This window comes from Gekko japonicus, unplaced genomic scaffold (genome assembly GCF_001447785.1).
Source record: "Gekko japonicus isolate JY-2015 unplaced genomic scaffold, Gekko_japonicus_V1.1 scaffold3369, whole genome shotgun sequence".
NCBI lineage: Eukaryota > Metazoa > Chordata > Lepidosauria > Squamata > Gekkonidae > Gekko > Gekko japonicus.
The window spans coordinates 47,425-64,342 of record NW_015167637.1 but is presented as its reverse complement, the minus strand read 5'-3'; the positions used below and the strand labels follow the sequence as shown (position 1 = coordinate 64,342).

General features: G+C 46.4%; 1 protein-coding gene across 1 annotated transcript in view; it reads right to left on the bottom strand.

Annotated features, from left to right (window-relative positions):
• PDE3A (phosphodiesterase 3A) overlaps nucleotides 1–16,918 on the bottom strand; it is a 72,866-nt gene that overhangs the window by 16,727 nt on the left and 39,221 nt on the right. Inside the window, exons 8-9 of the mRNA XM_015414068.1 lie at nucleotides 13,042–13,179; nucleotides 3,019–3,130 (exon numbers count right to left, since the gene is read on the bottom strand). Coding sequence (XP_015269554.1) covers nucleotides 3,019–3,130; nucleotides 13,042–13,179 — 250 coding nt within the window. The remainder of the gene's footprint in view (nucleotides 1–3,018; nucleotides 3,131–13,041; nucleotides 13,180–16,918) is intronic.

Below are 16,918 nucleotides of genomic sequence, written 5' to 3'. Positions count from 1 at the left end.
CTTCTCGGCTTCCCACAGAGCTCCAACCTCAAGCTCAATTCTTAAATTTTCTTCATACCTCCCTTTCTCCTTATTCACAACCACAGGTAACTTATCTTTCAACTGTTATTCTTATACATTTATCTATTTTCTACTATCCTTTAATTTTCAATAATTCTCAAAGCAAAGTAAATTGTCCTTCACATCCCAGTATTTCTCCACATAGCCTTTCAAGTCTTTCCAGTCTGCAAAAAATTCTTCTACTTCCAAATTATTAAATTTCCTTGTCATTTTATCCATTTCAACCATAAAAAGTATTTTTTTTAATCCATTCCCCAATTTCCGGGACCTTATCTTGTTTCCAACATTGAGCATATGTCATTCTGGCAGTCGTGATCATATACCACATCAATGTCCTTTTTGCCATATTGACTTCTTCCATTTTAAGTCCCAAAAGTAGTATTTCTGGTTCTTTCTTGACAATGCAGCCCAATATCGATCCCTTGGGGAACTCACACTTTTCTTCCTTGTGGAGGCTGTCAATGTATTTCCACATCTGCTTCCTATTTCTTTTAGCTCATCTCAGCTTTTCTTGTCCTTCCTCTACAGAGCTCAGGGTGATGCTCATGAGACTTACAGCCTTCTGGGAAGGTCAAGGTTAGAGATAATGACCGGCATGAGTCCACCCCATTTGCTTCATGGTGTATCGGTGACTCCATCTTTGCTCTTAGTCCATCTTTGCTCTTAGTCACCATGGGTCCTGAGAGAAGACAGTATGAGCTGCTCTCAGGGGAACTTTCCCACTCTCAGGGGAACTCTGCTTGTTAGTAGTGCTTCCTCACTGGAAGCCATGTGCAGGATGGCCTAGCTCATCCAAGTGTTTGGGATAGCTTAATTTATCATTCTTTAGGCTCACAGCCAGCATAGGGTTGCCAGGTCCGTTTGAAACACCAGTGGGGGATGTTCCGGTAGTGGGAAGTGATGTCGCGCAATGTGCCTACATCACCTGGATGTGATGTAGGAACGTCAGGGACATCTGAGGCAGGCGATGCTCTGGTTTTGGGGCAAAACTCCATGGTAAAATCAGCCTCAAACTATGGTTTTGCCCAAAAAACAGAGCATCGCCTCCCCAAGTCACCGTGTTTACTTTACTTCTGTGTTTATTTCCGGCAACGTTGCTTTGGGGGGCAGATTTCCTTGGGGGCTGGAGCAAAAACCAATAAACAAACAAAAAAACCCAGACAATTTCCCGCCCCCAACTGGGGAATGGCAGCTCTAAGTCAGCATTTGGGGTATAAAACACCTAGTTTCGTGTAGTGGTTAAGTGCGTGGACTCTAATCTGGGAGAGACAGGTTTGATTCCCCGCTCCTCCACTTGTACCTGCTGGATGACCTTGGGTAAGCCACAGTTCTGTCAGAACTGTTCTCTCAAGGACAATACTGGAAAGAGCTCCCTCAGCCCCGCCTGCCTCCCAGGGTGTCTGTTGTGGAGAGGGGAAAGGAGTTTGTAAGCCACGCTGAGACTCCGAGTGAAGAGCCACGGTATACATCCAATCTCTTCTTCTCTCTTCTCTAGTTATAGTTATGCTCCTTGTCCTGAGTTTTGGCTAAGCTTTGCTGTGTGAGTGCGCGTCTTGAGGCTCAGCGGATTGAAGCTTAGCCCTGAATCTGCTTGGATAACTCTGGGGCATTATTAAAGCCGTCCTCGTAAGTAAACCCAGATCTCTCATGTCAGTTCACTGGGGACTTCTGCGAACCTATGGAGCCCATGGTCAAGGTCCAAAACACATGGATGAAGGGGAAACAGGTCTCTTCAGCCTTTTGGCCACCGCATTGGTTACTTCTTAAACCACCTATGTGAAAAACAAACCCCATCCGTTAGAGGACCTGTCTCTTCTACCCTGTCAACATATTTATTGATAGTTTTTCTCTCCAAAAAGGTTGGTGAGGTAAGACGCCCAGAAGACCCTCCTTGCTGACTGAGATCTACAGGACAGGCCTCATTTCCAGATGTCATATAGATGGCCGATAAACTCTGAGAACAGAACCAGGTCTTAAAAGTACAGTGTGGCTTCTATGGAGCTCTCCCTTCCTTAAGGCCTACCTGAGGCAGACTTCGCCTGTCTTCCGATATCAAACTAACCGCTATTTGTCCAGGATAAGAAGTTGAGCTTTTTGTCCACAAAACACATTCCCTCCTCCTCCTCTCTCGTACGTAGCACAGACTGAAGACAACCTTCGCTTGTTGTGATAAACACGTTTGGGCACTTCAGGCAGTCAGAGTTTTTCCCGCCAACAACCCTGGTTTCCACACAACGGTTTAGAATCTCGGTTTGTGGACGAGAAAACAGGCTGGAATTGGTTGAAATAACTGGACGCTGACTTCCTAAACCGGGAAATCTTAAAGTTCGGCTTAATGTGGAAGTGGAATAGGGACTGCCAGCCTCCAGGTGGGACCTGGGGACCCCCCAGAATTACAGCCCATCTTCAGACTACAGAGACCAGTTCCCTCGGAGAGAAGGGCTGCTTTGGAGGGCAGATTCTATAGCACTGTACCCCACAGAGGTCCCTGTCCTCCCCAGGCTCCACCCCCAAAACTCCGGGATTTCCCCAGCCTGGAGTTGGCAACCCTAGTACCCCACTCCCGGCCGGTGGCCAGGGAGGACCAGGCGACCCTAAAGTGGAAGGAAGAAGACAACTCAGCCACTGAACCAGCTTGTTCAAACAAACAGTGGGTTTTTTAAAATGTGGCTTCTAAATATAGTGACTCAAGGGAGGGGAAGCTGATGGTAGGCCAAGCAGACTTTTCATGGCTTAATAGTTTAAAATGTTTCTTTTTTCATACAGTCTGGTTTACGTTGTATTTTCTGGGTTTTACTGGGTGCACGCTGCATTTTATAGCTTTCCATGGTATTTTTACAGAGTGCCTTGTGGCCGTATAAATATTTTATTCTTCTGGGTTGCAAAGTAGCCTTGGGTGCTCATTCTTGGAGGAAAGGCCGGATACATTTTATGAGGCGAGTGCCTTTTAATACTTACAAGGAATCTCTCGGTATCCACACTCCAGGGCATGGAAGTAGTTCATAAACTCTCTCAGGGGAATTTTGAATGTTTCGAACAGGCCCATGTCCTCAAAGAGCCTGTAGGATACCTGAACACATAAAAGCAAAAAGGAATCACAATTTGTACAGCATCGTCGCTTAAAGAACCTGAATAGCTTTGGGTGCATTCTGGAGCACATGCTATAGCCTGCAATATCAGAGCCGACAATTCTCTGCTTGTAAAGACTGAGAACATTTCATATTTAAGTTAGGCTTGATACCAGCAGCACCTTTGAGTTTCAGGGTGTAAGCTTTTGAGAGCCAAAGCTCCGTTTGTCAGACAAGACTCGTGTCTCATGAGGGGAGCCTCAACTCTTGAAGGTTTATATCCTGTAACCCTTGTCCGTCTTTAAGGTGCTGCCGGACTAAAAGTTACCCATTTTACCGTAGAACAACACCGCTCCTCTCTGAAGCTATCTTCGTATTTAAGTAACAGTCATCTCTCTCCGCTTGCATAATTCACTTTAAGTTTCAAAGAGCTCTAGGAAAGAGAACGGACTCTCTTAATTCTCTGAATGCCTCACGTCTGTTACACAAAACCCTTTACTTTAGTTCTCGGATCCAGTAGGTCTTATGTCCCTTGCATAATGTCTTATTCATGCCTACGGCTGTGCAATTTGTTTTTAACCTGGTATTTTTCGGTTCGGGTCTACTGTGTCAGCTAGCTGCCATATCTGTGCTGTTTCCCCTTCCCTGTCCCCACCTTGTTTGCAGCTCCGCAGCTTGCCGTAAACATGCCAGGGAGGCCGTGGGAACTAGACGCCGTTATCCAGTCTGGCCTTGTGAAGTAGGGAGGGCTTGGGGTCCGCATTTGGCGTGACTTTTTCTGCTCTCAGGAAACCCTGCGACTCTCCCGCTCATTATGTAATCTCCCGCCGGGAGTCTTCCCGCTTCATTTGCTTAGCTACTTGCCTTGCCCAGCTATATGTATTGGGATGTTTTGTGTAGTCTACCCTTCCCTGTTCCCGCTTGCTTGCAGCTCAGCAGCTTGCCGTAAACATGCCAGGGAGACCGTGGGAACTAGACGCCGTTATCAGTCTGGCCTTGTGAAGTAGGGAGGGCTTGGGGTCCACATTTGGTGTGAATTTTTCTGCTCTCAGGAAACCCTGTGACTCTACTGCTCGTTATGTAATCTACGTGCGTGCTCAAAGTTCATTTGCTTAGCTACTTGCCTTGCCCAGCTATATGTATTGGGATGTTCCCGCCTTCTAGTTATTCCTAACAATGATCCTGTGGACATGGTACCAGTCTTGTGCACTAATAAAGCATAACGCTTCCTAGGAAACGTGTGTGAAGAGTTACTTGCTGTGGACCCGACAAAATATTTCCGGAAAATCCTGCATCCCTATACCGGCATGGTATTCAGATCTGGGATTATTTTTTTGGAAATCCCGATTTTTTTCTGTGTCCAATAGACCTGAGAAGAAAAATGCCAGGGGAAAAAAAACCCAGCCCGATCCTGGGGCTGGCCTGGCTTCTGCAGAAGGTAGCCTGAGAATCTGTGTGCGGAGTGGATGTCTCAGCTTCTCACCACCCCAGCTGAACCTCGAACTGGCTCTTGTAATCCCTTTAAAGTTTAAAAGGACTGCAATAAGCCTGACCAACAAATAGCTGTTTTCAGATCTGCCTGCAATTCCTGAGTATATCTGGGATATACTTTTTTTGTTTTCCCGTAAAAACCTGGATACATTCAGGAAGACAAAACATACTAAAAAAAATACTGATGAGATAGGCCTGAATGCCCACCCCTATTCTTCCTGTATGGACCAGAAAAATCTGCAGGTGGATCTTGCTTCTCCCTTGCACGATTCAAACTCACAATTCCTTATTTTAACATCGTTATCTTTTTCCTCACATCAGTTTCCCCCCATAAGACGTGCACATTTCCCCAAAGTTATTAGTTTGTCAAATCTGCTCAATATATTATGCATATATGATACACGTACATTGCATGTATGAACCATAAACTTGGTGAATGGGTCTACAAAACTAAGAGCATTACTTGGATCGATGGGAAAAACTCCTTTTGAAACTATCAAGAACAAGTTAAGGCAGGAGAGAGGGGAAGAAACCTTTTCCAGCAAGCAGGCTGCCTCCCAGGGTATGGCAATTAAAGACCCTTGCTGGATCAGGCTCCCCCGGGAACAGCATTTTCTTCCCGACAGTGGCCAACTACATTCCTCCGGCAAAGCTAGAAGCAAAGCATGAAGCCAACTGCCCCCCCCCCACTCTGCTGCCCCCCCCCCAGAACTGGTATTCTGAGGAACACGGCCTCTGCATGTGGAGGTTCCATTCATGCATCTTATCTCTGGATAGATCTACCCTCCATGAAGTTATACACTCCTTTTTTAAAAGCACATAAAGCTAGAAGCTGTATCGTCACATCTTGTGAACATGAATTCAATGAGTTTTAAAATATATATATATATCTCCCACTTTTCTCTCCAGTTGGGACTTGAAGTAGCTTAGAACGGCATCCCCCCCCTCCTCCGTTTTCTCACAACAGCCCTGTGAGGTAGGTTAGGTTGAGAGCATGTGATGCAGGGTTGACTTATCCATTAGGCACAGTAGGCACAAGGCCTAGGGCCCACAATAGGGGCCCACAAAAATGTTTTAATTTCTTTTAAAATCAGAAGGGGGGGGGGAGAGCTTTTAGGGTCGAAGAAAATGTTTTAATTTTTTTTATCACATCAGAAAAGAATGAAAATTTAGGTCCCACGAACATCTACTAAATTTTGCCTGAGACAGGGGAAAAAATAAAATGAAGTTATTTAGTTATATCAAAAATAATTTTAAATATTGATATTATTATGGTGGGAGGGGCCCACGGAGGCAAAAGTGTCTGGAGCCCACGAAAGTCACAATGCAGCCCTGATGTGACGGGCCCGGCTTCATCCATGTCCAGAAGTGGGGATTTAAACCAGGTTCCTAGTCCAATTCTCCATCTGCCATGCCACACCTCGTGCCTGCCTCTGTGTCATGACCCTGGTATTCCTTGGGGTTCCCCGTCCAGGTAGTAACCAGGGCCAACTCTGCTTAGCATCCCAGATCTGATGAGATCAGGCTAGCCTGGGCGATCCAGGTCAGGACAGGTTCCCTCTCGATGTGCTCATTTCATCAGTTCATGAAGATATAGCAAAGTTGTTTTTTTTTTACATCCAATGATCTTCTCTTTCTTTGAAACAAGTCGTTAGAAAATGGAAAGAGAAAAGAGCTAAATATAGTTCAGAGCTCAGCCAAGAGGGAGGATAATCCCATCCCTCATTTCCACCCCTTCCTTTACAAAACGTATCGCTTGGACCATAATGTAGGTCAAGTGTCTCGGAAGCTAGCCAGAGGCCCCGACCTGGATGGCCCAGGCTAGCCTGATCTCGTCAGATCTCAGAAGCTAAGCGGGGTCGGCCTTGGCTAGCATTTGGAAGGGCGACCTCCAAGGAATACCAGGGTCGTGACGCAGAGACAGGCAATGACAAACCACCTCTGAAACGTCTCTTGCCTTAAAAAACAAGTCTAGCTCGCCATCTAGTGGTGCGTAATGCTCAAAGAGCTAGAACGTCTGGCTGCCAGAAAATCTTAGGATCTGTACACACTGCCATATGATAATTAATAATTATTAGCTAGCCAGAAGACAAACAGTGCTGGGAATTGCAGTGCTGCGGTAAAGGGTAGAAAGGCGTTATGTCTACTGAGCAGCAACCATGGGGAACTGGTACCCCTGAGATTAGGAGATGCCCCCAGCAAGAGTTGTGAAGCCATCTACAGTGACCACCCCTGGACAGTTAGTGGCCACGCATGAACACCACAATAACTCCAGCTGCCATGTGGTTGCTGGGTTTAGCCAGTAAAGACTGGATCAAGCCTAAACTGGCAATCTCCTCTGATTCCCCCTTCCTATTGCACACACCCCTGCCCTCGTGTTATTCCTCAGGGCCCCCCTACCCCCACCAAAGCAGCTTTTTGTGGTGTTCAGTGGAGTGCACTGGGATGTGGGAGGCAGGAAAGCTTCATTCTTTCCCTGAGAAATTCACAGGACAATCATATAAGAATTTGGCGTAAGCCCAACTGAGTAGACTTCTTATGATTCTATACCACCACTACCACTACTACCATTACCACTACTATTACTACAGTAAGGTGTAGTGGTTAGGAGTGCGGACTCTAATCTGGGAGAACTGGGTGATTCCCCACTCCTTCACAAGCAGCTGCTGGTGTGACCTAGGGCCAGTCATAAGTTCTCTGAGATGTTCTCTCACAAGCAGTTCTCTCACAAGCAGTTCTTGAAAGAGTTCTCTCAGCCCCACCTACCTCACAAGACGTCTGTTGTGGGGACTGGGGAGGGGAAGGGAAAGGAGACTGTAAACTGCTATGAGACTCCTTCGGGTAGTGAAGGGCAGGATATAAATCCAATCTCCTCTTCACAGCAGCTACAATTGACTCAATCTTTAAAAGCAACGGAGCAAATGGGGGAGAAGGTGAAGGAAATGGACGCCAATACTAAAAAAGTTAAGAAAAAGGTGCAAAAGCTGGAAATGAAGGAAGCCACGGAAGAGTCACAACTTTTACAGCTGCAAATGGAGAAATCCAGTTTGGTCCTACGGTTCCAAGGGGTCCCGGAAATTAAAGGAGAGAATCTGAAGCAATGGCTGAGTGAAGCAATAGCCCCAATGACAGATTTGACAGCGGAATACCTCTACAGCGAGATGGATGTGGTCTACAGGTCCTATTCCTTATACATCAAGAAAAATAATCTGCCTAGGGAAATAGTAGTCAGATTCTCGAAGAGACATGTGAGAGACTCTATTTTGAAAGCAACTACGGGAACACCCTTGAAAATTGGGGACAACAACATCAGGATTTTAAAAGACATTCCATTTGACATACGACAGAAGACGAAGAATGATAAAGAATTAATCTTTTTTCTACAAACAAATGGCATCAGTTACAGATGGCTAATTCCAGAAGGTGTCATTTTCAAACTCCATGAAAAAAAAGAAAAGATTGACTCTGTTCGTGATTTTCTGCGAACACAGCTTGGGGAACCAGCTGAGGACAAGAAGGAAGAAGAAAGCAAATCTGATGGAGAGTTAGGCTCGGGGTCTTCTGACGAGGACTCACCCTCTGAAAAGGGGGCGACTGCCCCCAAAAGTTCATACACATTGAGGATTAGAAAAGATAAGAATAAATAATGGCTGAAGGACTCTGATTTGTGCCTGAACATTCTGAAATAATTTTGGGGATGCTCTGGGTGCTTCTTTAAACAGTTAAATGGATAGTTAAAAGATAACTAACCTAGCATAACCAACTATGTTCATTGTATTATTAGCTTTATAGAATAACACTGAGATAAGCTGATATATGGATCTCCTACTCTTGGGTTTTTAGTTATTAGTGGGTCTTTTTTCTTTCTCCTTAGATGTACTTCCCCTCCCTATATTTACGGTTATAGTTTGTAGTTTGTAAAAAAATCAATAAAAAACTCCCCTTAGGGGGATTACAAAATAAAATAAAATCCAATCTCCTCCTCCTCTTCTACCACCACCACCACCATCACCACCACTGTACTATAGTAGATTCTACCAAAGATTGTACAGGAGGATTCCACTTAGAATTCCACAGTTAGTTTGGATCCAACCAACTAAGTCCCTCACTTGGTCTTGGTTATTAACTCAGCGGCATGACCTCTTCCGGGCTTACTTTCCTACATACCCCCTTATCAAGCTGCCACTGAAAACAAATGGCTTTTTCATACTGCAAGGAACTGAACCCTTATCAGGTGCTACAGCAGTAGGTGAAAAATTGGGGGTGGGGGGAGAGATAATTTGCTGGTCGGTGAAAAAAAAACCCCTTCTGGACCTCAAATCTGAGGACCCGACGTCCATCAAGGCATCCCCTGAGGAAATTTCTGTTGGGTGCAACTCAAAACTATCCACACCTCTGGCTGCTTGAAATGTTGAAGAGTGACTATTAGACTTGACGTCACTCCCTGGCAATGTTCCCTTGAAATTTGCCCCCCCTGCTGAGTGTAGGAGTTCGCATCCTGGGCAGAATATAACTGCTGTAATCTTAAAATGGGCAGCGGGCAGTGCAAGACCCCGCGTGGCTCCAGACTGCTGCTGGGCGGGGCTTCCTGTGTTAATCAGCGGCTGCTCACGTGCACAGCTTAGAGGGAACACTGTGGTCCCTGACATCTTTTGGTTAGCTCCGCCTCCTGCAGCCACCGTTTTGTGGTCGTTCCCACCACCCTGTGTCAGAATTCCAAAGGTGTCGGCTCAAAAAGGTTGGGGACCCTTGTCTTTTTTTTTTAAAGCACCTGTCAAGTCGCAGGCAACTTATGGCAACCCCATAGGGTTTTCAAGGCAAGAGACATTCAGAGGTGGTTTGCCATTGCCTGGCTCCACATAGCAACCCTGGACTTTCTTGGTGGTCTCCCATCCAAATACTGATCAGGTAGAGATTTCATTTTACATGTTGTAACTGCTGCCAGAATCTTATTTGCAATGGCATGGAGGACACCGAAGATTCCAACGCTACACGAGTCAATACTGAAGATTATGGAATGCGCCGAAATGGACAAGTTGACAAATGTATTAAAAGGAAAAATGGAAGAAGAATTTATGAGACTTTGGAGGGCGTTTTATGACTGGTTAAAACTCAAATACTGAGGGAATATGTTTAAGTGAAGAACAATAAGAATGACTGATGAAATAGTTGTGAAATTGTAATGAGAAGACTTGCGTGCAAAATGCTAAATTGGAATTTTATATATTTCTGTCCATTTTCTTTCCTTCCCCTATTTTCCCCCTCTCCCCCTTTCTTTGTATAAACTAATACAATTCTTCAAATACTGATCACGGCCAACCCTGTTTAGCTTTCGACATCCAACGCGATCAGGCTAGCTTGGCCTATCCGGGTCAGGGCACCCTTGTCTGAAGGTCTTGCAATAAGCGAGGTTTCTTTCATCTCTCACAAACGTTCCACAGTGATTTTATTAGGCAAGCTGGTGGCTCAAGTGGTTAAGACGCTGAACTGCAGGCTGTGGAAGGTCAGTAGTTCAGCAGTTTGAGACCCGGGTGCCGCATGATGGAGTGAGCGCCCGTCTCTAGTTCCAGCTCCTACCACCCTAGCAGTTTGAAAGCAAGAAATTGCAAGTAAATAGGGACCACTTCGGTGGAAAGGTAACAGCATTCCGTGCGCCTTGGTGTTTAGTCACGCCGGCCACATGACCACGGAAACGTCTTCGGACAGCGCTGGCTCGTCGGCTTTGAAACGGAGATGAGCATCGCAACCCTAGAGTCGGATTCAACTGGCTTTCAAGTAAGGGAACCTTGCTCGCCATGGAGCAGGAAGGAAACCCTCTTCCTCTCCTTCCCAAATTGCTTAACCTCATTGAAAGTAAGGACGCAGAAGATAATAGCTCAGGTATGATCTGACCTTGGTCGTGAAACACTCTCCGAGGCCTCATTTACAGCTACGGCCTCCTGGAGCATCATCCCAACTGGTTTCCCCAGAATCTATTTGACCCTCCACTCGAGAGTCGGTCGTTTTCAACTCTTTGACAGAGCTGGTGGGGGAAAGGAGTTTTAATTTCCAGCCACCCAAACCGCTCTCTTTTCTATTTCTGCAGCCTCCAGTTCTACCTCCTCCTTCCTAAACAAAACTTGTTTTATCCCCGCAGGGGGCCCTTTTTTATTAGGAGAACAGTAAGGGTAAATTAAGGTATTACCTAACGACACAGCTTGCCACAAAACAGCATGTCAATTGGAAAGGGTTTTGCCATTCCGTTCTGAAGCTCGATTCTTTTTCTCCCCCCACCCCCCCATCACGTGGATTATTCTCTCCTGAATTTTAATAGATTTTGCTGGATGGTATGGCGCTCAAGTGCTTTCCATTGTACCGGAGAAGGATGCTTTTAGCTTAGTTCTTTTAAACACAACTTCTAAATCAATTTAGCGTCCCTCGCAAATATAGGGAGATGGCTTTTCAAATACTCTTAAAAGAGGCTCTCTGTCGGTGGTGGCCCCTGAAGCTAAATGTTCCCTTCAGGGGAGCAAATCAGCTACACTTTAGATCACTCTGTAAGTTTGGGGATACAAAGTCCCTGAAGTTAATTCATCTTAACTTTCCTCTCTCCGTGTGCCCTCTCCATCTGAATGAAAAATACAAGATCACTCCAATGGCAGAAAACAAAGAAAGGATTGTTAGATGTCCTTTGTTGCACTCCACGTGGAAGAGCTTTCGGAGATACGTTACATAAATTTCATGTTGGAAAGCACGGCCGTGCGTTCAACAGATGCCCTGGTTACATAAAGCACGGCTTGGTGTAGACGATGCAGGCCAAGTGAAGGTTCGGAGTTTGGAAGAACTTCTTCCCTCTGTCCTGGAATGCAAAATGCGCCCTCTTTCTCCCACAGGAGATAACTGTGGCTGGCGCCGTATCTGCATCCCTGGGCTTTCTAACCAAGGTAGCGCCAAGTCACCGCTTGCAACCATGGCTAGAAGTGAGTTTGCAAACTGCGTTTTCAAGCTGCGGTAAAAGCAGAATGCCATTTTTTAAATATATGTGCATGTGTGCGAGTATATGCATGTGAGTGTGTGTGCACTTGGAAGTCATGGTGACCTCTGGTGATTGACTGTGCGTGCACCTGGAAGTCATGGCGACCTCTGGTGACTGACCCCTAATGGGGGCCTGGAGGATATTCAGAGAGGTGGCTGAATATTTCAAGGAGGTCTCCCATCCAAGTACTTGCCAAGGTCGGCCCTACTTAGCTTCCGAGATCTGACAAGACCGGGCTTGCCTGGGCTATCCAGGTCAGGGCCAAAATACAATTTTTTGGTAACGTGTGTATGGGGGTGGGCAAGATTTACAAACAAGGTTCAAAGGCCCGCTCTTGAATACGGCAGGGTGGATGCCTAAAACATGGTTAACGATTGACATTCATAGGTCAATGCTCACCATCTCAAGGGGAATGTCTACATTCATCGGTGGATGCCCCCTCCATCTTTTGGACAGACGCTGATATATGTCGGTGAACGCAGACTTTATCATGTATTGCTGCCTAACAGTTATATGTGCACGACCATCAAACTTTGGATATTCACTTTAACAGGTACTTTGAAGATTAAATTCCAAAAAGAACCCAGGGCGTTTTAACAGTAATTGTTGTGATTGCTTTTTTTACACTATAAAAACTACAGAAATGGCCCATCCAATGGCCCACCCAGTCTAACACTCTGGTCTCACACAGTGGCCAAAACCCAAGTGCCATCAGGAGGTCCACCAGTGGGGTCATAAGAACATAAGGGAAACCATGTTAGATCAGGCCAATGGCCCATCCAGTCCAACACTCTAGTGTCACACAGTGGCCAAAACCCAGGTGCCATCAGGAGGTCCACCAGTGGGGCCAGAACTCCAGAAGTCCTCCTGCTGTTGACCCCCAAGATTATTGAGCTGTAGTGGCAGCTGTTGCCGAACAAACATTTCTAAAAACCTGCACAGACAATCATATAGCCAGTGGCCAATAAAAAAACCCAGCTGGGGAAAAGCCCCACCTGGCCCCACCCACCTTCTAAAAACTCTTGGTAGGTGCCAGGAAAGGTGTCAGTGGGTGCCATGATGCTCACGGGCCCCACACTGTGGAACCCTGTTGTAGGACTACGACTCCACACTACTACATTATCCATGCTGACAAAGGAGTCACCTCTCAGCTATATAGTAATGATAATAATGACCGCATCTCTTGAGGATTTCTACTGACCGGGTGGAGGGGGGAGTCTAACTGTTCACTATAAGAAACAAGGATTCCCTGACCATACATGGGACAGCTTAGCTGCTCCACAGTTGCTGCCAGGGCACACAATGTGCTCTTGGTCACAGTCTTCACATAGCCCCAAATAGCAACACACACACCCCTTACAGAAGACAGGGCTGCATACTTGAAACCTACAACATGCACTTGCTTACCTGACTGAGGATCCGACCACACTTCGTGCCTATCTTGTCTACCAGGTCAAAGATTGGGAAATTCCAATTGTTGAGCTGCTCCATAAGGGGGTCCAGGTTGTCCATTATGAGAGGCTCGGGGGCAAGAATAGGCTTCTCCTGCATGAGGAACCAACAAGAGACATTCCCATCGGTCATTGGGATCTCTCCAGATTTACACATTGGACACGCCCTCTTATTGCCACCTCCCATTGGTTATTGGGACCATTCCCATTGGTCATTGGAATTTTTCCAGATTTACGTATTGGACACGCCCTCTTATTGCCACCTCCCATTGGTCATTGGGATCACTCCAGATTTACATATTGGACACACCCTCTTATTGCCAGCTCAGCCCCAAATTTCATTATTATTACCCTGACTATTTTGGAAAGATATTCTACAGGCTCTTTGAGGTCTATTTGGAACCTTCGACATTCCTGTGAGAGAATGAATGGACTACTAACATGCCCATGAGAGGCTGAGAAGATCTGGATATGTCCCAGTACTGGGTGGGGAAAGGATCTCTGAGGCTGCGGTCACAATGGAGGCACGGGAGGCAGATGTTGCTGTCTGACCATGCTCTTTAAATCTGCAAAGGTAACGTTACTGTATCACGGCAAACTGCTCATGTGACCGCAGCCTAAGACTTGTATAAGTTTCCCCAAAGTGTTGACAATAAATTACAAGACTGGCAGGCTAAGTCCCGTGGCGCCGTAAAGACTACCGACCTATTTTTTTCAATATGAGCTTTTGAGTCACACCTCTTTTCTTCAGATATGAGACAGAAACACCATATTGTGAATTCTTATGAGGAAGATTACAAGGGAGGGAGGGAGGGGAGGAGTTGGGGCAGAGAGGAATGGTGTGAGTTCCATCATTAATCTTTCAAATTTACCAATATGTCTGGGGCAGTGATGCTCTGTATTCTTGGTGCTTGGGGGCAACAATGGGAGGGCTTCTGGAGTTCTGGCCCTGCTGGTGGACCTCCTGATGGCACCTGGATGTTGGCTACTGTGTGACACAGAGTGTGGGACTGGGTGGGCCATTGGCCTGATCCAACATGGCTTCTCTTATGTTCTTAAACGTAAATGCCCAATGTAAGTGGAAATGGGACACCCTTTTAAGGTGCCACTGGACCTTAGCTTAAGCTACACGGCTGTCCCTTTGCAACAGATGTACACGAGCAGGCACTGCAGGCCACTAATCTCTGCATCAGCTCTCTCTCTCTGTGTAAAATGCCAAGAAGTCACAGTTGATTGATGACAAACCCAACAAGGGGCTTTCAAGGAAAGTGAGAAGCAGACGTGGTTTGCCATTGTCTTCTTCTGCAGAATCTTCCTTGGAGGTCTCCCTTCCAAATACCAACTCTCAGGCCCATAGCTACAGTGGGGCTTTTAGGTGCTCCACCCCCGTCTTAAAGGCACAGGCCCACAAGAATTTCTCCTGTAAATACTTTTTCCCAACATTTTTAAAGGTGTGCACTCCTCTGAGCAGAGTGGGGTGCTGTGGCTGACTAATTCCTGCACAGAGCAAGGGGGTTGGATTAGGTGACCTCTAGGATCCCTTCTAACTCTGTGTCAAGAAACTGGTCTCCTTGAAGAGAGTTTTTCTGCCTCAGTGTTAGCTTTCTTGACTATAGAAGTCATCTCCCCCACCTGCCGGCTTGTTCTCAGAATTGTTGCTTAGGCTGGCAGAAGTGATTAACTTGCAGCAGCTGAGAACTGTCATCTGAAGTGGTTGACAGCTTGCAATTTAGAGCTCTATCCTGGTAACAGCTTTCTATTGGCCAAATGGCTTTTCTTTCTGCACCGAGAACTTCAGCCCCAGCAGAAAAAAATTTGCCCCGCAAGCCACAACATTCTGGCTATGGGCCAGCCAGTTCTGCTTAGCCGAGATCTGACGAGATCCAGCTATCCCATGCTGCCTTCCCGCCCCTATGTCAGCTAGTGGCTCCAGATTCTGAACCACAAGACCACCCAGTGGCGGTTCACCCAAACCTGCTTCCTGATCCCGCCACACACACCTTACTGAGCACCTTTAAGCAAAACACAGCAAGGTGTGCATGCCCGAAAGGGTTCCTTGACCACTCATCTCTCAAGAGCTTGGCAGGCCTTACTGGGCACATGCCGCTTGCCACACTGTGCGTAAAAATGCCTGCTGCAAGGAAGGAGAGAAGGGATGTTTGCTACTCCAGTGAATGATTGTGGGTGGAAGCAACAATAATGGCAAAGGGGAAGAGACACCGGGGTGGTTGGTGGAGGCTGTGCCCCCCCCCCAAATGTGATGCCCGAGGCCATTGCCTTACCTGGCCGTACTGCAGAGCCGGCTCTGAGCCCGTGTTATACAACAACTCAAGTATCTCCGAACCTGGAGAGTCACCAAATGGCCTATCAGATATTGCTGACCAGTGTTCCCTCTAAGCTGAGTTAGTGTGAGCTGGCTCATAGTTTTTTAGCCTCTAGCTCACACATTTTTGTCTTAGCTTAGGAAGGAGGGCTCCAGAGCAAACTAATTTATGCAGTAGCCAAATCGCTTGCTCACAACTTTAATGCTGGTAGCTCACAAAGTAGAATTTTCGCTCACAAGACTCCAAAGCTTAGAGGGAACATTGCTGCTGACTCATAGAAATCTCCCCAATCTGCTGTCTCATTACAGTTGGTCACTGCTTAGAGAGCCTCCCTGTACACTACCAGTCTCTGGGCTGCCTCATCTCTTCATGCTCTCCTGTTATCTGCTCTTGTGCTCACACACAACGGTGCATGCTCTCTTGTTATCTGCTCTTGTGCTCACACACAGCGGTGTAGCCCAAACCAAAGGAATGGGGTGACCACTGGCGGGCCAAATTGTTGACATAAATCGACAGAGAAACGATGCTTCGGCATGTTACTGAAAAATGCTAATCAAATATCTGGGCCGAAAAGATCGATAAAGTGATTGATTTACTGTATTTATATAGTCCACCTTTCTCACAAGGACTCGAGGTGGATGACACAGAGTGAGTCAATACAATTAACGAGACGGGACATTCGATAGACAAAGAAACAGGGTTTGGGTTGCAAAACCAACCAGAAGTCTAACCCCCCCCCTCCAGAACTGAAGCAAAGCATAACACAGTAAAACGATCCAAAATTACATAATATGATCCAACCTACAGCAAGCTGTAAAGAGTAGTATAAACCACGGTCCTAATAATTCATCCAACTAACTTTGTGAAATATTTAGTACAGCACTACCCTACTGCCTGCACAGAAAAGCCCTCTTGAATGGTTCAGTCGTGCAGAGTTTGTGGAAAGCCAGGAGAATGGGGGAGCCTTCCTGACCTCCTCAAAAAGGTCGTTCCACGAGATGGGTGTCAAACATCGCCTTGTTCTGTTGGCCATGACTGCTGGGGGGAGGGGAATCCCTTAGGTGGGGGGGAGTGAGTGTGGAGTATGTGGCTGCAATATCTTAGAGGCGTAAAACTTCTGAAGAAGCCTTCCTCTCTCTCAGAGGAAAGTCCTTGAAAACGTTTGGTGCCAGCTTGCTTTTGTACATCATGGTATCGTATATTTCCCAGGTGGAAGGGGGGTAGAGCCCCTGCGGCTAGGTGGGGTGGATGTGCCATGTGAGTGGGCCTTAGGAGGGGTTACATTTGAATTACCTATATCTATGATTGTACCTGCCAAAACCTTCAGAACTGACACGGAACTGTTATGACCTGGACCTTGTTTATAACTCAATAAACATATCACTGCCAAAGAGAGTGTTGTTGAGAATAACTTGCCCAGGAGTCTGACAATGGGGGCCACAACGGAGAAGGCCAGTCCTTTTTTTTTTTTGCCCCCATGAGAGGCATCTGAAAATGCAATGTAATCCA